We start from the raw sequence: 27,610 nt of genomic DNA, 5'->3' as shown, positions 1-27,610 counted from the left end.
AATTGTATCGGTTGTGTAAAAAAAGAACTTTTCATGATCAATTAAATTAAAGTTACTGGGTATCATGCATTTGTCTACTGCTGAGAAACAACACTCACTGATTTGATTTTTGTTGATATTTGATACAGAATTTTCGTACAACTGCAGCTAGAAATGGTACTAGACTTAAGTATGTTTGCCATCAGTTTGTTACAAGTACCTCATAATGTCGTGAAATTGTAATAGCTGCTTTAGCTAATTATCTGCTGAATTTGAAAGAACAACCAGCACAGATCGGGACAAAGGCTGATCTCTTCTAAATTCTGCACATGCGTATCGAGAAGACCAGACGTGCCTGGCTGAAACTGAAATGCTGATCAATGCTAGTTTGCAGTATCTCTGCATAAAATACGGTTGACTATGCATGGCTGAAAGAAACAGGTTATTTTTTGGTCACAAAATTCCGAAAATGCATTTTAGTCTCTGCTTATTAGGTTGGCCAACTTCCGGTCCAAATACTGTATTTTATCATACCAGTAAACTATTTTTGTGCCACCTTTAACATTTCTACCAGGATATGCAGAAGCAACATAGTTTTAAAAACTCTTCTAAATACTTTTTCTTCAAACAAACCGGAACACGTTCACTTTTCAGTGATACAACCTTTCAGTAATATTTTTGATAGTCATACTGACAGCGTTTACTATATCGTTTACTATATAACAGAAACAGTGAAACAAATGTGACAATATAATAAACAAAATAAACTATGATAGAAAACTTAACTAGCACAAAGTGAAATATATGAAAAATAAATTTAAAAAAAGTTGAAAATGAATATTATGACAAATACCAAGTACACTGGTATGCAATTTTTGGTCATTGTACATATCAAAGCACTTTTTTTAAAAATATTAAACACTTCATCTTTGTAATCACAAGAATAGTTTAAATACAGAAGAGAAATAAGAAACAGATATATATCTAATTTAAACCACAATTATTATTTTTTATATAAAAACAGCGACATACTCATCTCCATACAATTCTGCTCATTTTAAAATGAATTATTGGAGGAAAACAAATAAACAAAACAAATCACTCAACACTGAAATGCAAGACAAAAAATGTAGGGGATATATATTCTGAATTCTTTCTGAAGGTTTTCAGAAACAAAAATGGACACTAACCACATATTATTTTTGTGAATAAGCGATACTAAACTCTAAAATGGTGTTTTATTTTCTCCTCATCTTCTCCGACACTATTTTATCAGCACATCCATATATCTGTCTGACAGCTGCTGTGACTTTGAGAAATTGACCTCACTTACATTTTTGATTCTCACTAAAGTAAATTAAAACTACCTGTACTAGAAATGTCTGAAGTGGTCCCTGGCCTTGACTACACAACCTTCACCATATATCCAAGCTAAAACTCTAGCCCGACCACTTGTGCTATTTTCCTGTTCATTTCTCTGCCTATCTATCTCTTATTGTTTCTCTCTTCTTACATTCAAAATAAACCCTGAACCCATTATTGCACACCCAAATATTGCATAAAGAAGATAGAAAAAAATCACTACTAACTGTCACGAAGAAGGGTATACTTACTCCAGAAATAAAGTTAACTACCATATGCATGTTTCATGTCATAACAAACACACTACTACCATCCGAAACGAAGTATTTCCTGACAGCATTCACCAGCTCCTAAAACTATTAATAGTTAAAATGTGCTGTCATATATATTGGTGCCAATAAAGACAAGAAAAAATAAATGGAACGTCTTCCTGTACCGAGCACAGACGCTTGAATAGACCTCCTCCTTCAAAAGACTTGGGCTTGAGTAAGGCTACTACTAGTTAGTATCACATGAAGCATATTGACTCTTATCTAATATTAGAAGTAGACTTGCTCAAGTCCCAGATATTTTAGGGGAGGGAGGGTGCCAGAAATTCCAACACATATGATCACCAGGCGAAGCTGACAAAGAAAATATTGAAAATGCTTCACTGTCCTATTAAGAGAATTCAAGGAAAACACAGAAAATTTGTACAAACCAAGGATTTTCCCACTCTATTCAATCAGTAATCAGCATATTATATAGATTTTTGCTCATGAGCTGGTGTGTGATCATAATTTTTCCAGTTCACTGACTGTTGCTTGATGAGTGCTTTAAATATTTCTTTACCATAATCAACAAGATCTGGAATCTTTCTGTCCACAAGCTGTCACGAACGATTACAAACATACGGCAACTATATGTGCCAATGATTTTGACTCGCATGTTGATGCAACAGCAACAGCAGCACAAAGGTGGGATATATCTCCATATAAAACATACATCAACAAATTTGTGACATTATTAGCCATATTAGCATTCATTAGATTTATCAAATAAAATTCAGAAATGTCTAAACACGATACAATGCATTAGCAAAAGATTTTACAAAAAAAAGTTTGAAATGGTTTTTATAAGTGTTAACAAATATGAAATGAAATATAAATCCTTTCCCGGTACAATAATGCTTTTTGTGTTCAAGAGACACGGATTTGTTTACATATAATATCATATTTTCAGTGGATTATGTTATTGTGTGAGTGAGCTGACAACCCCATTTGTCACTCAGTATTCACACACAAATTGTAAATATAAATGGAATGATAAAAAGCATCGTATTTGTGACTCATTTCTTTGCCTTCCTTCATAATCACAACTAAACATGGTACAAAATGTTTAAAAAAAAGGCTAAATGCAAAAAAAGGAACCAGTACAAAATAAACTGCACAATACAAATGCACGGTAGATATTATTATAATTAAGATATAAATCTTTAAACATAAATGATTGACTACATGATGCATTGTCATTCCCTTTGATACTCCAGATACAATTCTTTCATTTACATGATATATTTTGAACAAGGTTCAGTAAGTATCTTTTTCTTCAGTTTAAAAACCATTTTGATGAAATCATAACAATGACTTTTAAACAACACAACAATACTCGATACAATATTTTCTCTACAACTGTACAAGGCAGACCTTGTACGTTACAGAACAGTTATAACCATACACTACAGACACCAATAACTTAACACGAACACAGCAGTGAAGTGAACAAATAATACATCACCTCTACATTGAATACTATATTCCCTTTAAACCAAATTACAACCAAAGCATCTACTTCGTCAACACCTACGGTTAAATACGGTCGAAGAACCCTACAGTGATACCTGTCTAATCCAACCCTAGTGTAATCTGTCATCTTGCTTAATGTAACATAACAACATCATCCCATTTCTTATGTTCCAGCATACTGTTTAATCTGACTAATTTGTTGTCACACAGAATGTCAGATTATACAGGTTAACCAGACTAATAAGTTGTGTACCAAATGATGTCAGATTAGACAGGTTAGTCTGTCCAATTTGTTGTCACACAGAATGTCAGATTATACAGGTTAACAAGACTTATAAGTTGTGTACCAAATGATGTCATATTAGACAGGTTAGTCTGACCAATTTTTTGTCACACAGAATGTCAGATTATACAGGTTAACCAGACTAATAGGTTGTGTAATGATGTCAGATTAGACAGGTTAGTCTGACCAATATGTTGCCACCCAGCCTATCTTCAGTGCATTGCGTTGCAGTCATAACACCTACTGCGGATAGCGGCAAAAAGAAAACTACGATAGCCACAAACATCTAGGATATGCTATAAATTATGAGTTGATGGTCTTCAACATGGAAGCCCAAATGAACAAGTTAATGGTGTACTCAGGGGCTCAACCATTCCTTGGTGGTTGATAGGTATGGCCTGAGTCTGTGACTAGTGTGTAGTTGGTTGTTGTCTAGCGCTGATAGGTGTAGCGTGGGTCTGTGCCTGGTGTATTGCGCGTGTGTGTGGTTGTTGTCTAGGGCTGATAGGCGTGTCCCGAGTCTGTGACTGTCCCTGGTTGGTTGTTGTCTAGGGCTGATAGGCGTGGTCTGAGTCTGCGGCGGGCGTGTGGGAGTTGATGGCGCCATACGAGTTAACAGGTGCTGATGTGGAGCAATCTGCACTCTCTCCAGCATCTGCCTCCCTGTCAGGGTTCATTAGAACACTGGCTACAAATGGCTGTAAAACAAAGTAAGTAATGTTAGTAAGGGTTAATTCATGACAATAATCTGGATTCGTATTACACTAATCTGATGTCAAATTTGATGAGCGATCATTACAAAAATTCCTACTTCATCACAGGGTAAGGTAGAAATATAGGTCACAGTGCGTTCTAATAGTTTGCAACACTCTGCCATCACAAAATGTACATGTTTGATACAAATCATATGGGACCTAGTACAGGATTGAGATGGGCTCTATATTAATTATGACAGAGCAGAAAGATGGAAAGACAGACAGACAAGGAACAGTCCTTTGGGCCTCTCCAGTGTTACATTATATAAGCGTTATATATCAGTAATCTTTTCTGCCATTAAAAAAAAAAATCCATTCACTCAAAGATTTCTCATCATCTATATTAACCATTATTTCATGTTTTGGCAAGGCGATTTACCTGATTTGGATTTGTATATATAATTGTGTTATCTCTGTTGGTTAACTTACAGTTGCTCCAGCTGGTCCTCCAGTAGGGGTGGTCATACCGTCATCATTGAAATGCTGAAAGTCACAAGAACAGTATAATAAATTGGTCAAAGAAAATAGACAAGAGCATTCCAGTGCAAACTCAATCATTTTCTGTTTACATAAAATATTACCAATCTGTTATTACATTGTAACACAAGCTAAATGTAGTACATATACTATAGGTATAAATACAAAAGGTGACTTAAGTAACACTAGTATCAGCTAAGACTATCGGTGTTGAAAATGAACAATGCCAAACGTGAAATCTAGTACGAGCTCTTGTGTGTGGAGGTGCTGCTACTTAATCTCTGCCTATCACTCAAAGTTTCCGTAATTCTCTAGAAAATATTTCATGACTGAACATCACATATTGTAAAGTTTTTATCGTGTTGTTGACCACATGTGATAACCTTCAGTTGTATAAAATCTACAATTAACTCTATCAATGTACAGGGTTTTATTTTAACAAGTAATCTAATTTTGCAGATCATTATTTTGTTCTTTCAATGATAAAAAGTCACTGTTTGGTAATTGACAACAAGAACGGTGGAAAGAAAGCAAGTAGAAAAATAGGGTTAACTCATTCACCCTGAAATTTTATAATGAACTATTCCAACCTTTGAATTGGAAGAGCTCAAATGTGTCTTCAGGGGTGAATGGGTTAAAGAAAAGAAAAGGTACAAGAAATAGAGACAGAATAGCAGACAGAAAGGACAAAAGTGACAAAGATAGACAAAAAAAGATAGAGTAGATAAGAGAGGAGGATAGATGGGGGGGAGGGAATGAGGGACGACAGTGCATGGCCAGTTTGATGCAAGGATAAGGATCTTCTAAAGCTATTGAAATTTGCCTGGAATTTTGTTTGTTTGGTTTGAGTATGGATGTGTACGGAACATTTTGGTGACTGGCCATGTAAGTGAATAGCCTGTTATACCCACCTCCGACTCGTGCCCTGTGTTAGCCTTCTGGATATAACAGACAGATAGAAGAGAAAAAAAAGACATGGTGTCAGTATTTCTACAACAATCTATGGTGATAAAAGGTGGGTTACGGGTGACACGGACCACTGAAACAAGACGTTCAGCCAAGACCTCAAACATCGATCAACTACTCACTAGGCAGACCATACATGCAATGCCATACACTAGTCATACACTGAGAAAACGTACATGTGTGAGTCATACTTTGAGACCTACAAGACAATATTGCTTGTAATATACTAAACAAGGCATCATAGGTGACACAAATCCCCTCGCATTCACACAGTGTGTGTCACATTCACACAGTGTGTGTCACATTCACACAGTGTGTGACATGTGGATGAGTATCTGCTCTAGCAACTGCATTCTTCAATGGATAATAGATTTCTAATCCATTGAGAAATGAAGTCGCTAGAGCGATGACAAAGATTGTAACATACGTACATACATATGTATGCACATGTGGTACATACAAATGTATGTACATGCGGTACATACAAATGTATGTACATGCGCACAGGCTAAATCCTATATCCCCTCAAACTTTCGTTACAAGTGGATAACTTATTGATAAGATAATACACCTGGTAGTTCATAAGACTATATTTAGACAATATAGCTGGTACAGTTATACACTATACATATAGAGAACAGCTGGCAGTTCACTAGACTACATGTATAAACATCATAACTGCCAATACATTAGACTTTACACAATATTACCAACAATTCACTAGACTATAGACCCTATAGCTGGTAGTTCACTAGACTACATGCATAGACATCATAACTGCCAATACATCATTAGACTTTACACAATATTACCAATAATTTACTAGACTATAGATCCTATAGCTGGAAGTTCACTAGACTATAGATATTATTACCAATAATTCACTAGACTATAGACCCTACAGCTGGCAGTTCACTAGACAATAGACAATGTAACTGACAATACACCAGACTATAGACCCTACAGCTGGTAGTTCACTAGACAATAGAACTGATAATACACTAGACTATAGACCCTACAGCTGGTAGTTCACTAGACAATAGACAATGTAACCGATATTACACTAGACTATAGACCCTACAGCTGGAAGTTCACTAGACAATAGACAATGTAACTGATAATACACTAGACTATCGACCCTACAGCTGGCAGTTCACTAGACAATGTAACTGACAATACACTAGACTATCGACCCTACAGGTGGTAGTTCACTAGACAATGTAACTGACAATACACTAGACTTTCGAACCTACAGCTGGTAGTTCACTAGACACTGTAACTGACAATACACTAGACTATCGACCCTACAGGTGGTAGTTCACTAGACAATGTAACTGATAATTCACTAGACTATAGACCCTACAGCTGGTATTCACTAGACAATGTAACTGATAATACACTAGACTATAGACCCTACAGCTGGAAGTTCACTAGACAATGTAACTGATAATACACTAGACTATAGACCCTACAGCTGGAAGTTCACTAGACAATGTAACTGATAATACACTAGACTATAGACCCTACAGCTGGTAGTCACTAGACAATGTAACTGATAATACACTAGGCTATAGACCCTACAGCTGGTAGTTCACTAGACAATGTAACTGACAATGCACTAGACTATAGACCCTACAGCTGGTAGTTCACTAGACAATAGACAATGTAACTGATATTAAACTAGATTATAGATCCTACAGCTGGTAGTTCACTAGACAATGTAACTGACAATACACTAGACTATCGACCCTACAGCTGGTAGTTCACTCAACTATAGAGATATATAGACAATAGAACTGGCAATACACTTAAGCTGATATTGCTGGGTTACACTTCAGACTACAGACAATATAGATGGTAATACACTAGACAACAGCAATGGGATAGCTATATACTTCATACAGTAGACAATATATTCTGATAAGCATTTAGTTACATGAGTAGTCAATAAACAAGTAATGGCACTCACATAGATAAATGTGTCAATTATGGGGTAAATATAAACCAACTTTGCTATTACAATGTAAAAGGGATTTGTGAGATAATTTGTTCATGAGCTTTTTACATCATAAGTGGTCAAGTGTGATCTTTGACCCTTTAATCTTGACCAATGACCACCCAATCTGATCTGGTGAAGAACTCTTTATAACCATACTATGGTGTAAATATAAACTAGGTGTGTTCATGGGTTCATGAAATCATATATATCTTATACAAAAGCTTTTTACCAAAACGGATTTGATACACACACAGACGCACTGACAAAGGGTTTAGTATAACACCCCCTCACTTATTGGTATCAGTACCATCAGGGGACAAGTAAATTTTATATCATATTACAATTATACACGTTACAACATTGATGGCATATGGATTCATTCTGTGTAATGTGTACTGAAATCTGGACGATACTGATTTAAGGAATTTCTTGGGAATAATTGAATATTTTAATAACATTAAACAATCCAAGCATATTAAACTTAAATGTTAAATCATGACAGACTAAATTTGAAATAATTAAGACTTAAAATAAAGTCAGTCGCAGAATGAATCCTTAGGGAGTTATGCATGCTCTAGTAACACATTCTATATCAATGATATGTACATGAAAAGTAAACAATTGCTTCCATTCAATGAAACTGTTGAACCCTATGTTACAATTTCAATTGATCCTTTCATCAACCATAATTTTACTGATAATTTATTTTAATATCTCTAAGAGTACAGAGAATAAATATTCATTATATAATATTCTTTAAATGTCTTTCATGCACCAACAATGACCATAAGATTTAAGATTTATGATTTAAGATTTAAAATCTAAATGGAATTCTAACAAATATTTCAAAACAGATCCTAGTTCCTTGATGAGTTTTTTAACACACTTATGTTGTATTAAGACAGATATAATATATATTCTTCTACAGACTCTGATTTACATTCTGAATTATCAATCAGTTAATACTAAAGACTGTTTTGTGTACTCACTCATGTTGAGGAAACAATCCAATTATTTTTGTCAGTAATGCTCGATACATACACCATAAAAAGGAACATAGTATTTAGTTTGTCCAGAGATTTTACAGTACATATGTGAACATGTCTGATCAATAATAAACTATCACATACCACAAATACCTTCACATAAATGATCACATACCACAAATACCTTCACATAAATTGATTTTTTTTTCAGATGAGAGAGACAGTTAAATTAGGAAAAGTTTACGGTACCAGTTATTATAAATATAATTCAAAAGTTAGAGAAGAAAGGAAAAATCTGGAAAGTATCTTTTTATAATTACATTTGACAATTATCATTGTATGTTATCATAATCGACAAATTGATGATAAATGATGGTGGGATAAAAATGAAAAGTGAATATTAAAGCAATTCAAGCAAATTGAAGATCTTATGATTCTTTGTAATTATAAATATAAATGGAGGGAATAAAAATGAAGGGAAAATGTGAAGAAGAGTACCTTGCAGAAGGAGGCTTTTCACTTACCTTGTATTTGAGTGGGTTGAAGTGTTTGAACCAGCCGAAGCAAACACGCCCAGTGAATGCCAGGAGTGATGCAAACAGAGCCACAGAGGAGAAGAAGAACACACCACTTATTGCCTCTGTCAGGACAAAATATCATCAATTAGAACAAAGCAATTATTGCCTCTGTCAGGACAAAATATAATCAATTAGAACAAGGCAGTTATTGCCTCTGTCAGGACAAAATATAATCAATTAGAACAAAGAAATTTTTGCCTCTGTTAGGATAAAATATAATCAATTAGAACAAAGAAATTTTTGCCTCTGTTAGGATAAAATATAATCAATTAGAACAAAGCAGTTAGTGCCTCTGTTAGGATAAAATATAATCAATTAGAACAAAGAAATTTTTGCCTCTGTTAGGATAAAATATAATCAATTAGAACAAAGCAGTTATTGCCTCTGTTAGGATAAAATATAATCAATTAGAACAAAGAAATTTTTCCCTCTGTTAGGATAAAATATAATCAATTAGAACAAAGCATTTGTTGCCTCTGTCAGGACAAAACAAACTCTTATCAAAGTTGTATACTCATAGCTGTCAACCCTCCATCATTTTGACCAAAATGTACCACTCTTCCTCAAAACTCCCTCGTTCAAGTCCAAACTCACACAAACTCAAAAGCTACATACTGTGGTCAAATGATCTCCTAGTTTCTGCAGGGTGTGTGTAATGATCATAACAGGTGTGTCTGAATCAAATTAATGCTTTTTGGAGTTATTTTGATACAATGAAAGGGAAAGATAAATTGAGCAAAGCAGTTTCAGCCGCATTTCACACACTTTCTCCCTCATTGGAAATGTGAAATGTTGAGAACTCCTACATTGGACGTTTCAGAGGTTGACACCGATGTAAACTACTTTTATTATTACTTACTAATATTTACATACTGTCCTAGGTTTAAGTTTCCTTATTACTGATATACAAGTATTGTAAATATGTTCATTTTAGGGTGATCTTCACGCACCAGGCTAAATCTTGAAACATATTACAAGGAAAAAAACACCAATTTGATTTAATTATTGCTTGTTTGTTCAAGCCTAATGGCCCCATTTTGGGCCACAAACCTCAAAAGAAACTGGAAAGACTTCACACAGATGAAAATCAAGTAAAAGGTTAAAATTGGTAAAAAGTTTATCAGCATACCCAACAGCGTACATATATTTCATGAGTTGTGTAAACGCTATATTCTTGAAAGAGGCCTTTCTCCTGTATGTACTTAAGCTTATTACTAGTTGTCGGTAGGACTTAACAATGAAAATGAAATACAATGTAAAGATATACAATAATATCAGTACCTGAGCGGACGGCTGTGAAGAAGACAACATTAAACTGTAGGAGGATGACAGAGGCCACAACAAACGTGATGGCTGTGTTGTGGATACCCTTGCTGATCCGTGACGGACGATAGGCGAAGAAAATGTTGTAACGGTCCACCATATGCTTCAGTATCATGTGTACCAGACCTACAAACACAGAAAACCTCTATTTAATATATTCTTCAGAACAGCCAAAAATGTTCAGAACAGAATTTGTTTGGTCCACAGATCCGACTCTTCACCTTATATAATCCAGCTACATGTGGCTTCTAAAACAAAGGTGATAGGATCAGTTAAGTACCATTTTTACCAGTATCAAAATATTACACATTACTGAGCTCCTGGCCAGTATGTAGGTTAAAAAAAATGAATTTAAGGTTCCTCCGACATCTATACTGAAATCAATTGTTCAAATATTATCTTGTGTCAAATAATTTAATTTATAGCAACAACTGATACATGTATACCAAAGCTTCAAACCATAACTTTAACATGTAACTTTACACTGTAAAACAGCTTATGTTTGCCCGATTTCGATCTTATCTCTTGTTCATAGAAAGGAACATGGAAATCACTATCTAGCTTAACTTGGACTGATTGAACTAGAGGAAGATTTCCCATTAGCTCCATCAGTACAGAGCTGGGTTAGTAGTAAAACCATAGTCTCAGGTTCCAAACTTCAATTAGCATGGACAATCAATCAAAATCCAACATGAACTCATCATCTGGTTGATCCACAAAACTTGTCCATGCATTGATCTGGATGAGTCCATTTTGGTTTACAGGGGTGAAAGGGTTAAAACTTTTCCACAGTTTCCAACCATTTTCAGCTATGAACGAAGGCAGCTGGATTAGTGAAGAATGACAGAGAACTAAAAACCTCCGATGTTTATACTTACCAAACGGTACGATGAGAGGACACGATATACTGTAGGCAACTACCACAGAGAATATACACAGCATCCACGCGTACTGGATACCAAACTGGAACTCCCAAACTGTCGTCTGTAACCAAGGTAACAAGGATGTACTACCTAACAGGACTCGCATTAATATATATTGATAATCAGAACAATTCATTCGGTGTAAAATATTAGAAAATAGAGCTTTGTTGTACAATTCAAATATTTGCCTTGGTATTTATATTTCTTTTTTTTTGACTTTATCAGTGCACTGTAAAAGTTAAACTCAGAACATATTTTTAAATAAAAATTAAAAACTGAACCATTTGAATAATACATGTACGAACCTCAAATGAGACAGTAAAAACAGTACAACTTTTAAAATGTACAAAAAGTTTCCACTAAGCTCAGTAAATGGCTTGAAGGGGCCAGATATATGACCATATATCCTATCTACAATAGCTGTAAGTTTGGATCTTACTGATATCCAAAAATATGATTCATTAATTCTTTTATCACATAATGTACTGTGTAATTCAGTGAATATACCCCATGTCATATTTCTTTTTGCATATTTACCCATGTAATATGACCAGTATCAACCCTGAGATTGGTTGTAAGTTTCAATTGTTTCAATTGTGACGTCACTCGTAGGACAAAGACCATGACGTCATAGACTTACGCACTGGAGTCAAAATGGCAGCTTTTTACATTTCGAGGTTGCATGAAAATTGTTGTTTTACACAAATAAATGCCACAAATCTTGATTATGTGATAAAAAGGATCTTACACTCGTTTTCATTTCATATGGGGAGGGATGGCAAGTATGCTTTTACATTTTAGCTCGCCTATTGAAAAGTTCTTAGACTTGTTTCATAAATCTCATATGAAATGGAAACTCATGTAAGATCCTATATTTATAGTTATATTTTTCAATATATTCTAAATATATTTCACATTATTTTCCTTTGATCATTTAATTAATTTTAAAGCACTACATGCAAGACTTTTTAACACTAGTGGTGATCACCTTAAAATAAAGCTTGAATTAGTGTGACTTGTCAATTCATGAATGAAACCCTTTAAATGTGAAATGATGAGTGATGTAGCGTCCCTTAATGTTTACTAAATTGGTGACTAACACTGGTGTAGCCTCCTAGATCCTTTGAGGTCTTGTGAGACTTCACCAACGAAATAAAAACAACTGGTACTGGGGAGTAATGGCAGTATTTCAACCACCTGATTAGTTATTAATGTATTATATACAACATTTGATATAGCGCCCTATCTAGCTAGAATAAGCCACTCTAAAGCGCTTTACAGTACATAGATATACAATTTATACAATCAATACAATAAGCATATACATTAATCTATATAATTTTGAGGAATTTGCAGGAGCTAACTACTAGTCCTATGCCACCTGGCTTGTATCTCCCTATGAGTGTATGCCTGCCTGTGTGCTGGAGATGTATTGTGTTCTGTTTGTAGCAGGACCGTGCTTCCAATGGTATCATTTATAGTGCCACCTCACTTGAATGCTACAGCACAGATACTGCAACATCCGCCCCAGACCAATTTATACTCCACCTGGGTTTTGGAGTTGTGTGGGCAGGAGAAAAACACTTTCTCTGAATATTCCATGTGTAACGCGACTTTGGGGATCCAACCCCGGCTGCCTGCATGGAAGGCCAGAGTGTTAACCACTCAACCAATCCGCCCATTAAGTTTCTGCAAGCCACTTGAATTTCTTGACAAAAGTTTCCTTGGAGCATGCTATCAGACTACTATACCCTAACAGAAGATGAAAGTGCCCCAAGTATCCAGATACAATTTTCAAGGCTGTTTAATGCCTTACTAGGTACATACCTTTCTTACTGCACTTTCCTCTGCAGGTGACCGAGCAAAGAAGAGTCTGATGCTGTATATAAGAAGTTCGGAGAACCTCATCAGCTCCAGGGCTGTGCCTATGAAGGCAGAGGTTATCACATAATTCACAAAGAAAGCTCCATTCCCAGGCAAAAATATACACCTACAACATAAGGAATACCCTGTTAGCTTCAAAGCTTGTAGATTATGCTGTAAAATAAACTCACTTTAATGGATATAGACTGTAATCAATCATCAACTAGAGAAACTATATATACTTAAACACATATTCAAACTTTGGAGGAATTGTGCTTAAAAAACGACGGTTTCTGGAGAAGAAACAGTTAAATCACAAATTCCTCTCTTCATGCACATCTGGAGGAGAAATATAAATTTCAAGGGCCATAACTCAAGGAAAAATAGTTGAATCACATATTCCTTTCTTTGTGCACATCTACATATGATTTACTTTCACTGTGCCAGGTTACGAAAAAAATCAACAAACAGTTGAGGAGGGATTGCGCTTACGAGGTTCATGGATGGACAAAGGGACAGATGGACAGGGTGATTCCTATATACCCCATCAAACTTTGTTAGTAGGGGGTACGTATGTATGAATTATTGGATAGTCTCTCTTTATACTTACTTCCATCTCAAGTCATTCTCAGTGTCCATCACAAGCCACTGGAACAAGGCATTCACACTAAAAATATACAGGCACGTGACTGTCAACGATTCAGCTGTGATGAATGACGAAAACTCACATTTGCTCTGATCAGTTGGTGGCAACTTTACCATGCATGTTTATTTGCAAAATCTAAAATCCAAGTTCCACTTTAAATTTGCACCTTATGATATTAAAATCAAATCAAATATGAATTTAAGCCTCTGTCTTTATTATTTATCTAGCATTACTAAAATGTCCCGGGGAAAAACATATAAAATATACAAAAGAGATATCTATGTAATTCCGTACATAAAAGGAGCACTGTGCAGCATTAAACAGAACCCAAACACTGTTCACTACAACCTACTTCCAGCTGGTGGTCGTATTGATGATGTATAACCTATCTATATCAACGACAATGACCGTGGCAATTAATGACTAAGTTAGTACTTACCTAAAGAGACCTAACGAAGGCAAAATCAGGACCATAAGTAACAAAAAAATAAAACACTTTATCATCACAGAATGGTGTTCAGCAGTTCTGAAAAGAAGAAATAAATGTCTCATAATCTACCCTGGACAAAAAACATAATTGTTTATTTTAACACATTCACCCCTGAAGACACATTTGAACCCTTCCAATTCAAAGGTTGGAATAGTTCATTATGAAATTTCAGAGGTAAATGAGTTAAGGCAATGTTGATCATATTTTCGCTTTCTTTCATTATCACATACTTGCCACCTTTTTGAAATTTCCATGGGGGAGATTCTGCATTCTCAAAATTAAAACATAAATTTAAAGTATGTATATACCACCTAAAGACAAAATAACCCTTTAAAATGACATAAATTGAACTGTTCTTTCGGATAAAATCATTAGATCTTAAAAAAAATAGGAATAGTTGAGCAAATTCACTGGTTAAAAATACCAAATTTAAGGGTTGAAAATCCTGCATTTCCCTCCTAAATAGGGAGGGATAGCAAGTATGCATCATCAGGTCACAAATATCGCTAATGAGTGCCCTATATACTATTGAATATTGATTTTATCAAATGAATTAAATTTTTACATATTTGCACTGAATATTGATTTTGTCAAATTAACTAATTTTTTACTTTATCAAATGACTGTTAACCTAACTGTGAAGTGACCTATATACTGACCTTGTCCAGTGACCTATATACTGGTCTGAGTAATACACAACATTAGGTAGAAGACAAGCAAATGTCCATAGTAGCAGAGTCGGCACAAACTGCTGAATGAGGGGACTCTGAAAGATAGAATTTATGCATATTTCACATCTACCTGAAATTTGCATAGAAAACAACTCATTTCCAAACAAATTTCCAAAACAACTAAAAACTTGAACAATCAGCCAAAGATTCAAGCCTTGATTCCTTTAATCTTATCACAATTATGATTATCAATTTTAATTTTGTTAAGAAAATATTAGGAAATAAAGCAGCTAGAATAAGGAAACTTGAACTTGGGTCTCAAATATGAACAGATTCAAGGCATTTTTATACTTGATAACTCTATAAAGTTTGATAAAAAAAAGAGCATGATAAGAAATGAAGTTGCTTAATTGATGACACTGAATAAAGACAGGAAGGTTTAGGACACCGATAACTTACTGTCATGGAGCCTTTAAAGTATTCTACTTTGTCGAGGTTGTTGATGATGAGGAGGGGAGTGGTGAAGAAGAAGAGCAGGATGACGAGACATCCATTGGCGAGGATCGCAAATACCCACCATCGTATCCCAGACTTAGTAAGGTTCTCCCTGTCAAAAGATGACTTCATCATGTTACACTGTCAGTCAAATTGATTAGTACATACCTAGAACTGTGTGTAAATTGATTAAAAATACAAGGGAATGCCATTTTCTCCCACCCTTCACAGGTGTGTCTCCCGTTTCAGCCGGGAAAGATCAGCTTGTTACCCCTTAGGGGAACATAGCCTCGTGCCGATTAGCACATGTTAAATCGTGAAGTCATTAAAATGTGCCATCGGTAATTGCGACGTCATCAAAAGTGAATGACGATATTCATACCAAACATGTGTTTTTGTTTACAAAGAGTCTACTGTCGGAGGAGTTGTGACTGAAATAATAGGATGGGAGAAAAATTCTCATCCGGGCCCCTACCTTGAGGGTGTCACAGAAAAATCTCCAACCCTGGGGTGATTTTTTTGGTAGACAACCATCAAAAATCACCCCTCAGGTAGGAGTTTTCTCTGTCATACCCTTAACGTAGGGAATGATTCTATTAATGACCACTCAATTCACACTACTTACTATTTTAGTCACAATACCCACTACTGACCTTTGAGTAAAGTCACACTTACCTTTGAAATCAGATAAACATGTCTATGTTCATATTTCAACAGCGAAAAAAGAATTAAAACGATTGATCAAGATCTAGCTTTCTTTACTTATAACGTTAATATCAAGAGATTCTTGTAATTAGATGTTATTATTTTGTTGATCAACAATTCAAAACAGCATTGCACTAACCCCATAAAAGTGAAAAAATGGAGTCTTAAGCTTTCAATTTTCTTTCCTGACCCCTTGACCCTGGAAATAAGCTGACCAGCAGCTGTGGGATACTGACCAATAGATATTTTCCGGAGACGGAGCATACTTCACATCCCAGTCTGCAATGTTTAGCTCCTTGTCAACAGTAGATGGGGGACAGCTGTTTGATCCCTTACAGGCTGTACCAAAGTCAGCTATCACCCTGAAAAACACAAGCAGCTTGTACCAAAGTCAGCTATCACCCTGAAACAAAAAACAGCTTGTACCAAAGTCAGCTATCACCCTGAAAACACAAACAGCTTGTACCAAAGTCAGCTATCACCATGAAAAAAAAACCCAGCTTGTACCAAAGTCAACTATCACCCTGAAAAACACAAACAGCTTGTACCAAAGTCAGTTATCACCCTGAAAACACAAACAGCTTGTACCAAAATCAGCTCACCCTGAAAACACAAACAGCTTGTACCAAAGTCAGTTATCACCCTGAAAACACAAACAGGTTATACCAAAGTCAGCTATCACCCTGAAAACACAAACAGCTTGTACCAAAGTCAGCCATCACCCTGAAAAACACAAACAGGTTATACCAAAGTCAGCTATCACCCTGAAAACACAAACAGCTTGTACCAAAGTCAGCTATCACCCTGAAAACACAAACAGCTTGCACCAAAGTCAGCTATCACTCTGAAAACACAAACAGGTTATACCAAAATCAGCTATCACCCTGAAAAACACAAACGGCTTGTACCAAAGTCAGTTATCACCCTGAAAACACAAACAGCTTGTACCAAAGTCAGCTATCACCCTGAAAAACACAAACAGGTTATACCAGTCAGTTATCACCCTGAAAACACAAACAGCTTGTACCAAAGTCAGCTATCACACTGAAAACACAAACAGCTTGTACCAAAGTGAGCTATCACCTTGAAAACACAAACAGGTTATACCAAAATCAGCTATCCCCCTGAAAAACACAAACAGGTTATACCAAAATCAGCTATCCCCCTGAAAAACACAAACAGCTTGTACCAAAGTGTACAAAGTCAGCTATCACACTGAAAACACAAACAGCTTGTACCAAAGTGTACAAAGTCAGCTATCACACTGAAAACACAAACAGCTTGTACCAAAGTCAGTCATCACCCTGAAAACACAAACAGCTTGAACCAAAGTCAGCTATCACCCTGAAAAACACAAACAGGTTATACCAAAATCAGCTATCCCCCTGAAAAACACAAACAGGTTATACCAAAATCAGCTATCACCCTGAAAAACACAAACAGGTTATACCAAAATCAGCTATCCCCCTGAAAAACACAAACGGCTTGTACCAAAGTCAGTTACCACCCTGAAAACACAAACAGCTTGTATTAAAGTCAGCTATCACCCTGAAAACACAAAAAGGTTATACCAAAGTCAGCTATAACCCTGAAAACACAAACAGGTTATACCAAAATCAGCTATCCCCCTGAAAAACACAAACAGCTTGTACCAAAGTCAGCTATCACCTTGAAAACACAAACAGCTTATACCAAAATCAGCTATCACCCTGAAAAACACAAACAGGTTATACCAAAATCAGCTATCACCCTGAAAAACACAAACGGCTTGTACCAAAGTCAGTTATTACTCTGAAAACACAAACAGCTTGTACCAAAGACAGCTATCACCTTGAAAACACAAACATCTTATACCAAGTCAGCTATCACCCTGAAAACACCAACAGGTTATACCAAAGTCAGCTATCCCCCTGAAAACACAAACAGCTTGCACCAAAGTCAGCTATCACTCTGAAAACACAAACAGGTTATACCAAAATCAGCTATCACCCTGAAAAACACAAACGGCTTGTACCAAAGTCAGCTATCACCCTGAAAACACAAACAGCTTGTATCAAAGTCAGCTATCACCCTGAAAACACAAACAGCCAGGCTGAAGGTGAAACTCTGAAATTCAAGGTCATATGACAAGCTCTACAAACAATATTATTACACCTCATCTCATAACAGTGTCTGATTGAATGATACTGGTCACATGACGGGGTAATAAAACACCATGTCGCCCTCACACGTCCATGTTTCCCATATCATATTTCCCTTATTCGGAGCCCCCCAGAAAAATCGGCAAGAGCGTCCACAACTCAGTTCCAAATTATGACGCAGATGACAACATTGGCAAGTTAACCGGATAATCTCTACTGTTGTGTTATTGTAGGTGATATTTGTTCAGCATAATACAATATTTATTGCTCTATCTGTAAAGGCAACAAATCTATAATATTACGTGTAAACCTTCCCAATATATTATCTGAACCGTGGATACAATTGATACCAATGGTTAATGTCATTGGCGGGTTTTTGAATGGATATCAATTTATTTATCTATTGTGGTGAAAGTGTCAACTCTGTTAAATGCACCTTCAAATTTACCAGTAACAAAACCATGTCCAAAATTAAAAGTCTACCAGATTGAGATCACAAAATGTATTATTAAGACCTCTTGAGAAGATGTCAACTCAATATTTATTTGATATTTACATCGTGTAACATCATTGATCCATAATCTGGAAAGCTTCTCGCTAGACGACCAACACTATTTCATCTAAAAGTCTTCTGTAAATTTAGAAAATTTGCTTCTCCAGAATTACTTTTCAGAAAGCTTAGTGGATTACGAGGATTAGGTTCTCTACTGAAACTGACCTTTCTGCCATGAAGTCTGTCTGGAAGGATACGAATGCGATGCCCTGTGGGTCCTGGTACGCAGTGGCTTTCTCCTCCTCACATTTCAGCTTCAGCTCAGCCTCTAGATTGCTGTAGTAATCTATGGCATCCACCTACAGCAGCATATAATCACAAAATCATCTCAATCTTTAAATACTGAATGGTTGATTTCAAAAGCTGTGGAGAGTCTTCAGAAGATTTGGCTTTTCAAGATATTCCATTGTGACGCCACCTTGAAAGGTTTCAGATAATTATTATGTGCAAGGCGTTCATATCTTTTACAAATCTTGTTAAGACATCAAATCTATAACAAATATCTTTTATCTTTTCGCCTAGCTTCCTCACTTAAACAGCTAATCAGACACCACAACCAACAAATATGGGAAAAAATATTGCTCATATATATAGTTTTATTGACCTTTGTTTAGATTTGGTTTAAAAAAAAAATTCTGTTACAGAGCATCAAAGCAGAGGTGTTTCTTTTATTAATTTACCTATTCACAGATATATTTTTTTTAAAAGAACCACAGACAATTTGTTATGATATACTAAATACAGTACATCTGTTACCTTGTCAGATCCGCAGCAACATCGACCACACTTATGAGGCCTCATCATTGGTCGTTCTCCTGTCTTGTCACACTGTATCTGGGAGTTCATCCGTGCCTCACTGGCAGTCTTCCTGTAGGCCACACAATCAATTACATTTCCAGTCATATTGAATCCCCACTTTGAGCTTGACATCTATGTCATAATGATGATACTATGAAACCAATATGGTATTATTCACAATCCAGGCAAATAGCAACAAACATTACATACAGGTACATATACCCAGTAATTAACCATAATAAGGGTAAGCGTTTGACTGTATTCAATCAAGAAAACCATGTTAAAAGGTCTACATATCCTTGTATGCTACAAGAAAAATAGCTCTACTTGTCAAGAGTGTGGTTGAAAAAAGCCTAAATGTACATGTTGTTGACAATTGAGTTTTAGGCGAATGTCCAGTTATCGTCTTTATGGTATATTTTACGCAACTTTTTTAAGTTTAAATGAGGCAAGTTTCATGTCCAATAGGTTACGACCTAGACAAAAGGGGAGTATTTTTCTCAAACAAGTATTTTAATTGGCATTGCCAGAGGGATCTTGGCGCCCACCATTGTATAATCTTCATTTATTCTATGTCAGTTGGATCTTTTCTTTTCTTTTCTCTTATCTGTTTGATCAGTTTGCCTGTCTGCCATCTTAATCAGTCTTTTGATCAACCTCAAAAGTTAACATGCACAACTTAGGACCAAGGGGAACCTACATATCAAATTTGAGAAAAACTCCTCCAGGAAATTTGGAGAAAAGCGATTACAAACTTAAACTGTAACATGATAGCCACCTGTTCGCATCTTGGTTTTCAGATCAGTCCAAAAATTTGATATGCTTAACTAGGAACCAAGAGGAACCCTTATGTGAAATTTGAGAAAGATCCCTCTAAGACCTTTTGAGCAATAGGTCTAAAAAAACTTTTACTCCCAAATTCAATACAGTCACCTGCCGGCCATCTTGGTTTTCCAATCATCCCCAAAATTCGAAACTAGGAACCATGGGGAGCCTACACGTGAAATTTGAGAAAACCCTTCCTGAACATTCAGAGAAATAATGTGAACAAACTTTAACTCTCAAATTCAAGATGGCTGCCTGTCGGTCATCTCCGTTTTGTGATCAGTCCCAAAAAACAATATGCATATAACTAGATCAGGGGGAACCTTCATGTGAAATTTGAGAAAGATCCCTTTAGTCTTTTCTGAGAAATAGCACTAACAAAAATTATTAAAGGACTGACGGAATGACGAAATGATGGACATGTGCAGACCACAGACACAGGGTGATTTGAATAGCCCACCATCTGATGATGGTGGGCTAAAAATGTAAATGAAGAGCTGACGAAAATAATCTCTTTCCATTTGCTTACTTGTCTATCGTACTTACAATTTCTTGTCTAGGATGACAAGATTGGAGATGTTGTAGGCAAACTGTACATCTAAAACCACTGTCTCAGGGTATGCCTCTCTGAAACATCAATTATAAAGATTTCATCAACCATATTTAACTTCAGGCAAGTATTTTGTAACTGTGCTATGTTTCTGCTACCCATAACACAACTGAGTTAGTCTAGAACGAGCAGTGATGAGCTTACAACAGGATTACACTTGATAAATTATCTGACTCGCGTCACTGTACATTTTGCAATAGGCTTCCTTTTTATATACATCCTTTTGGTAAATTTTAATATTTGCAATTTTAAAAATTGTATATCTATTTTTCTATATCAAAGATTAGAAAAATTATTTCAAATAATACTCATGAGAACATTAAGTTATTAATATGTTCTTAATATATCGATTGGTAAGCAATTTTATTTGCATAAAATGTATAGCTTGTATATAGGTAATGCAACACATTGGTTACCATGCCAATTACAGCGGTCAGCTTTCTTTGTGTTATCAGGTTACAGGACCAATACAGTGGTCAGCTTTCTTTGTGTTATAAGGTTACAAGGCCGTAACAGTGGTCAGCTTTCTTTGTGTTATCAGGTTACCAGGCCAATACAGTGGTCAGCTTTCTTTGTGTTATCAGGTTACTGCTATAAGGCATATAGGTCCTTAGACCCTCAAGTCAGCAAATTACATGCCCAAATTTGGTTACATGCCTGGTCAAACTGACCAATAGATGACATGTCAGCAGGACACAAGAGCCAGCAGCTGACCAATGAAATGCTGACTTCCTACGGAGGAGAACCCCAATGGCCAACATCCTGTTCCCCATGCTAACGTCTCGTCACTCTCGAATTCTTTGGCGAGGCGGCAGCAGGCATTTCATTTCTGTTTAATTCCCAGCCACGCTTACCTAATTTTGTATTTGTAGGTAGTTTCAGATGTTACTTTGTAGATTTTTAGTCTTAGTGTAGTAGGAGGACCATAGTTTAAGTTTAAACTACAAAGTAATGGTACTGATTTATTGGTATTTTACTGTTTAATAATTATGTCATGGGCTTAAACCAATCTTGTATGTTGTTCATTGTATTTTTTTTCTATAATTGTATGTTGTTCTTCTAGCTAAGGCATCTATACCTGAGATTGGATTAATACATATATCTTTGCTCACAACCCATTTCAATATATCAGCTACTTTAAATGTTTCCCAATTGATAGTAAAATTGTACAAGTATTATCACCACCATAGTCATGCCAATCGAGATTTAATTTGAATAAAGGTGGAACATTTTATGTCCGTTTCAGCATTGCCTTGCAGACACTTTCAGTCTACACCTCAATGCAATAAAATCTCTTCATTCTTAAAAGTGAATTCCTTGAGCTCGCTGGTGAACACCAGGGACGTGCAGATTACTTACTGAAAATGCTGTGTAATGATGTTCTTGAAGCATCTGATAGTAGGGATGTTTGAGATCATCACTGTTCTTGACACCTATAGCAGAAACACAGCTACATTCAAATCTGTTACAATTTGTAAGCCAAATATAAATTACCACCATTTTTCTTTTCCTTCTGACATTGTACTATCAAAAATACAAGAGTTTGTAATGGCTGGTTATTTCAGAATTATAATATGGGCATTTTCTTTCTGACGACTTTCCTTCAGAAATGATTGCATTGACCTTTGACCTCGACTTACCTGATCGTCCTCCTGATACTCTAGGTTACGAGAGAAGTGATGCATCAGAGCGACAATGATGAGCAGGAAGACAACGGCCAGAAGGGCATGTATCCACAGTAGATTAGACCTGTAACAACACATAGTCAGGAACCTCCAAATATGGGAAAAAGCACTTAGGAACTATAGAATTTTATATACAGTTGAATACTGTATTTCAGTGGTTCAATCTACTAAAGTCTAAATTGTTATGAAACAATTCCATCCCCAAAACACAAATTATGATTTCCATTATTATAAGTACAGATTGATAATATGCATGTTTAGTAAAACGTGTTTAATCCCATTTCTATTAGACATTCAGACATCCTGTCCAATCTGTGGCGAAAGAATGTCAGATTAGACAGGTTTCATTGTACATATATATTGTAAAAAATGGCTATTTCTAAATTACATTTACACATACATGGTTTATTACCTAGTGCTTTCACCAATACATTGTAGTCACAACATGTTCAGTTATTCACACTTAAAGAACAGATATTTCCAAATTCAAATACTTTCAAGATTTTAAAAAACCCACCTTGAATTAAAAAGACTACTTAAAAATCTTTAAACCCCTGGCTGTGATACTTACTTAGGGTCCAGATTTCCTATGGTCGTATGGCCAAAATCTGTAGCATTACCAACTGCAAAGACAGATTCACAGAGATACTGTGTATTTAATCTGTGATTCAGAGGGTAAACAAATATTTTGTCCGTGAAACACATGTACAGGGACTTAATTTTTGCTCATTGAATGAACTTCAACTTGTCATTTAATTTGTGATCAGAATTCAATATTTCAATCAAAGTATTAAAACTGCATTTGGACGCATTAGTGGAAATAATTAACCACTGTAAGTTCGTACAATAAATTTGTTCACAATTCGACTTCGGCGCCACGTGTCACAAAGAACATGCTTTAAGACTTCTGATAGCATATGATACCAGTTATATCATTCAAATATTTAGGTGTTTGTGGAGTATGCCTTTATTGACAAGATTTATTTTATATAAACATGACTGCTATAGAGTATTAACCCATTCACCCCTGGAATTTCATAATGAACTATTCCAACCATTGAACTGGAAGAGTTCAAATGGGTCTTCTTGGGTGGATGAGTTAAGGACACGAGGCTATGAGACATACTGTTGGTTCCGGAGAAGTTGGTGGGGATGATGATGGCGACAGACAGGATACAGATGATGGTGGTGTAGATAATCAAGTAACGCTGGAATGACAGATACTGGATCGCGTCATGGCCGCACTTCTGTAGAATGTCTGCATCCCTGTCAACACATATAAGATGTTTTTAAACGTCATATACAGGTCAAGGTTATATAGTTATAATGGATCAAGATTGTATCAAATGTAACAGAAATAAAGGCGAACCTATACATTAAATTTACTGAGGGGCATTTCTACACTCCCAGGGGTTACGCTCACTTTCGCTCTCTACACCCCTGGAATATGTCATGAACAATCGGTGTGCACCACCTTTTGGATGACGCAAGTAGACTAGCTTGATCCTTTGAATACATCAAAAGAATCTTGCTGACTATAAAATTGACTGGTTTTGAACTTGAGTGTTGCTTCTCTGTACTTTTCAAAGGACAGGTATCAGCCTAGCAATTGGTCTGGGGTTTTTTGACTGAGACCAATCAAATAGCTAGCTGCCTGCTTTCAATTTTGCCATGACATATTCCAGAGGTGCAGAGAGGGAAAGTGAACATAACCCCTAGGGAATCGAGGAAGGTTGAGGGGTGCATGAGATATCTGAAATGCTTAACACAAATCTTACTTTTAAAAGTGGTCAAGCGTGACCTTTGACCCTTGAATCTAGCCAATGACCACCAAATCTAAACAGGTATAGAACTCGATGTTACCCATGATGTTACATGAATGGACAAGACAAAAACATAATGTGCAGCAAGGGGTATTAGAACTGGATTGGGTAAATGTTTTTAGCCTATCAAAGCCATATTCAACATGGTGCAAACTTAGTACATTTTGTACTTACTTGACTCTGAAAAATGCTGGAATCCAGGCACAGAAACCCTGTAACAACAAAATGCCTGGTATTAGTGGTACAGTGGATTTCTTGTCCTTAAGACGTTCCTTCTTCCTGTTTTTCCTTACGTGTACTGTGAAATCAGACCCATCTAGCTGATTCTCCCTATTCATATCTTATTTGTTCCATACTATGAATCATAAAATTCAGAATGACAATGAAAACTAGATACAATTAGTACAAATTCCAAGACTTTTGAATAACCTTTTCATCAATTTACATCCATCAAATTTCATGTCAATTTGACAACTACAAATAACCCTTCGACCACTGTGAACCATAATGGACTCATCCAGATAAATGTATGGTACAGTCTACTAAAGTCACCTAGGGAGGTAAGTGTTAAGACCTACCTTATCCTGTGAATGAAGGTGTGTATCTAGGGACTCCTGAGAACCGTGTGCTGGCTTGTCTCTCTCCCCGAAAAATAAGGACGTCCATCTACAACATTCAAACAAATATCATACAAATATTTATAAAACAAAATTAAATTGTATAAAATTAACAACATTTTTTTCCCTTTAAAACTGTTAAACAATTGAATTTTTAAAAAGCAAATAACCTTGCAATTGGCTTAAAAGATTTTGAAACAAAAAACATCAGCTCTATTTTAATCATGATTCATCAGAGGATCCTACCCTTTACAGTTTATTTTTGATATTAAAAGAAAAAAAAAATTGCAAAAAGAATCAATTGTGCAAAAACATTCATGTTAGACTGACTCGTGCAGAAAATGATGTTTGCATGATTGTACGTCCCAATTTTGATGAAAGTATAGAAATGGTAGAATACAGTTCAAGTGGTGTCACATGTAAGTAATATAGTCCACTAGACACATCCCCTGGGTAGCTGTCAGAACCGTAGCTATAGGTCGGAACATTTTTTATTTTTTATCAAACCGTACGGTCTGATAATATAAAATTTCAAAACAAAATAAAAACAACAGTATTTGAGCTATGGTTCCTGCAGCTATGGTCTGATAATGTAAAAATTCAAAATAAAATACCGGAAAATTTCTCAAAATAAAATACCGGAAAATTTCTCAAAATAAAATACTGAAAATTTCAAAATATAATCAAATTGTTAGGACTAGTAGAGCTATGGTATCGGCAGCTAATCCCCTGGGGTGTCACTGATGATTTCTTCTTGAACTATAAGCACTACAAGGTTTGTCACATTTATATACTTTCAGTAGCCACAGTTTAAGATATATATACCCTGGTATATATCAAAATGTTCTCAATTGTATGTAATCCCTTTAGTTGATCTCAACTTCAGTGCATCTCAACAAAACCTATTTGATTTCTTAAATAAATTTTCATTTTTGTTCTCTCGGGTATATAGCACATACATTGTACTCAAATAACAAAAGACTAGTAATTGTTACCTTAATAACAACAATATGCCATGCTATAAGTTTGGTGAAATTTGTAGAGCTATACTAAGATTAAAATGTTATTTTTCTTATTTCAAATACAACTGTTTTGGCAAACAGAGACACCACTGTTCAGCAGGCATGAAGACGGAAAGACAAAAATTATTACAGGAAACGTTCACTTTGTATCAATGCATGGCAGTAATGCAGGTACACCATATGTTATTGAATATGCCTGCATATCTGAGATAGAGGTATAAACATTATAGTTAGTCACCTATAACTACCAATCATTATACACAACAAAATACCAACCCATTATACATAACAAAATACCAACCCATTAAACATAACAAAATACCAACCCATTAAACATAACAAAATACCAACCCATTATACATAACAAAATACCAACCCATTATACATTAATAGAATCCATCCCTGATGTGAGGTATGGGTAAGGTAATTCAAACCAAAGGTATAAAATATTGAGCAGGAGACCCGAGGCTTCTGCTCAATATTTTATCCCGAGGGTTTGAATTACCTTATCCATACCTCACATCAGGGATGGAATCTATTATTTGCTTTTTACCTAAAACCTGTAAAACAGCTGCTCTTCTAGTAAAGTTGTAAACTGTCCGCACATTTCTCATTTTCATATGAAGCCCGGATGGCAATTGTTAATGTCGTCAATGACCCTGACTGACCCCAAAACTAAAGGTCAATATGAATTCCCCCGAGGGTCTATGTGTGTAAGCAATCCAGACCTGTGGGTCGGATAGAATTTTCCAGCATGCCGGAAATGTGGATATCTCGGTCTAGTATGCAAGAAAACAAAATACCAACCCATTATACATAGCAAAATACCAATCCCTTGTTTACAGCACCAACCACCAAGAGAAGGAAGCAGACACATTGTAGCAAGTGACATGTAGTTCATCAGGATATGAACTGCATTAGGTCAAATATTTTGATGTAGAATATGTATAATTCAAACTTGTTTTCTAAGACTTATAACAAAAGTGATACAAGTTCCACTGCTTTTTCTTTTTGATGCAATATTTATACATCCAGTATTAATTTTCAAGGCTAACAGCAAATAATTAGATTATTTTTTTTTAATTATCAAGTTGCATTCAAAACATTGGTGCAATTTGATGCAGAATCTTGAGAAATTAACAATTGATGTTGTCGGGGCACATTCAAGATTTTACCATAATGACTCTTACCAGTAGTAATACGTGTATAAATATCAGTCAAATACTTTTATAAACTGCAAAGCTAGATGTC

General features: G+C 35.7%; 1 protein-coding gene across 5 annotated transcripts in view; it reads right to left on the bottom strand.

Annotated features, from left to right (window-relative positions):
- Window positions 1-44: 44 nt before the first annotated feature.
- LOC110462804 (CSC1-like protein 2) overlaps window positions 45-27,610 on the bottom strand; it is a 45,057-nt gene continuing 17,491 nt past the window's right edge. For 4 of the 5 annotated variants that reach the window (XM_021516990.1, XM_021516995.1, XM_021516991.1 and 1 more), the window contains 21 exons: window positions 25,299-25,386; window positions 24,895-24,932; window positions 24,024-24,163; window positions 23,469-23,520; window positions 22,853-22,961; window positions 22,572-22,645; window positions 21,149-21,229; window positions 19,736-19,847; window positions 19,145-19,278; window positions 16,522-16,647; window positions 15,545-15,692; window positions 15,074-15,180; window positions 14,364-14,450; window positions 13,889-13,945; window positions 13,243-13,405; window positions 11,371-11,476; window positions 10,451-10,618; window positions 9,116-9,231; window positions 5,552-5,578; window positions 4,593-4,646; window positions 45-4,106 (listed from right to left, as the gene is read on the bottom strand). In XM_021516990.1, coding sequence (XP_021372665.1) covers window positions 3,957-4,106; window positions 4,593-4,646; window positions 5,552-5,578; window positions 9,116-9,231; window positions 10,451-10,618; window positions 11,371-11,476; window positions 13,243-13,405; window positions 13,889-13,945; window positions 14,364-14,450; window positions 15,074-15,180; window positions 15,545-15,692; window positions 16,522-16,647; window positions 19,145-19,278; window positions 19,736-19,847; window positions 21,149-21,229; window positions 22,572-22,645; window positions 22,853-22,961; window positions 23,469-23,520; window positions 24,024-24,163; window positions 24,895-24,932; window positions 25,299-25,386 — 2,137 coding nt within the window. In that variant the 3' untranslated portion in view covers window positions 45-3,956. The remainder of the gene's footprint in view (window positions 4,107-4,592; window positions 4,647-5,551; window positions 5,579-9,115; window positions 9,232-10,450; window positions 10,619-11,370; window positions 11,477-13,242; window positions 13,406-13,888; window positions 13,946-14,363; window positions 14,451-15,073; window positions 15,181-15,544; window positions 15,693-16,521; window positions 16,648-19,144; window positions 19,279-19,735; window positions 19,848-21,148; window positions 21,230-22,571; window positions 22,646-22,852; window positions 22,962-23,468; window positions 23,521-24,023; window positions 24,164-24,894; window positions 24,933-25,298; window positions 25,387-27,610) is intronic. The other variant, XM_021516993.1, reaches the window with a different exon arrangement.

Source organism: Mizuhopecten yessoensis, unplaced genomic scaffold, assembly GCF_002113885.1.
Source record: "Mizuhopecten yessoensis strain PY_sf001 unplaced genomic scaffold, ASM211388v2 scaffold10831, whole genome shotgun sequence".
In the NCBI taxonomy this organism is placed as follows: domain Eukaryota; kingdom Metazoa; phylum Mollusca; class Bivalvia; order Pectinida; family Pectinidae; genus Mizuhopecten; species Mizuhopecten yessoensis.
The sequence above is the reverse complement of the archived record's forward strand: the minus strand, read 5'-3'. Positions and strand labels throughout refer to the sequence as shown.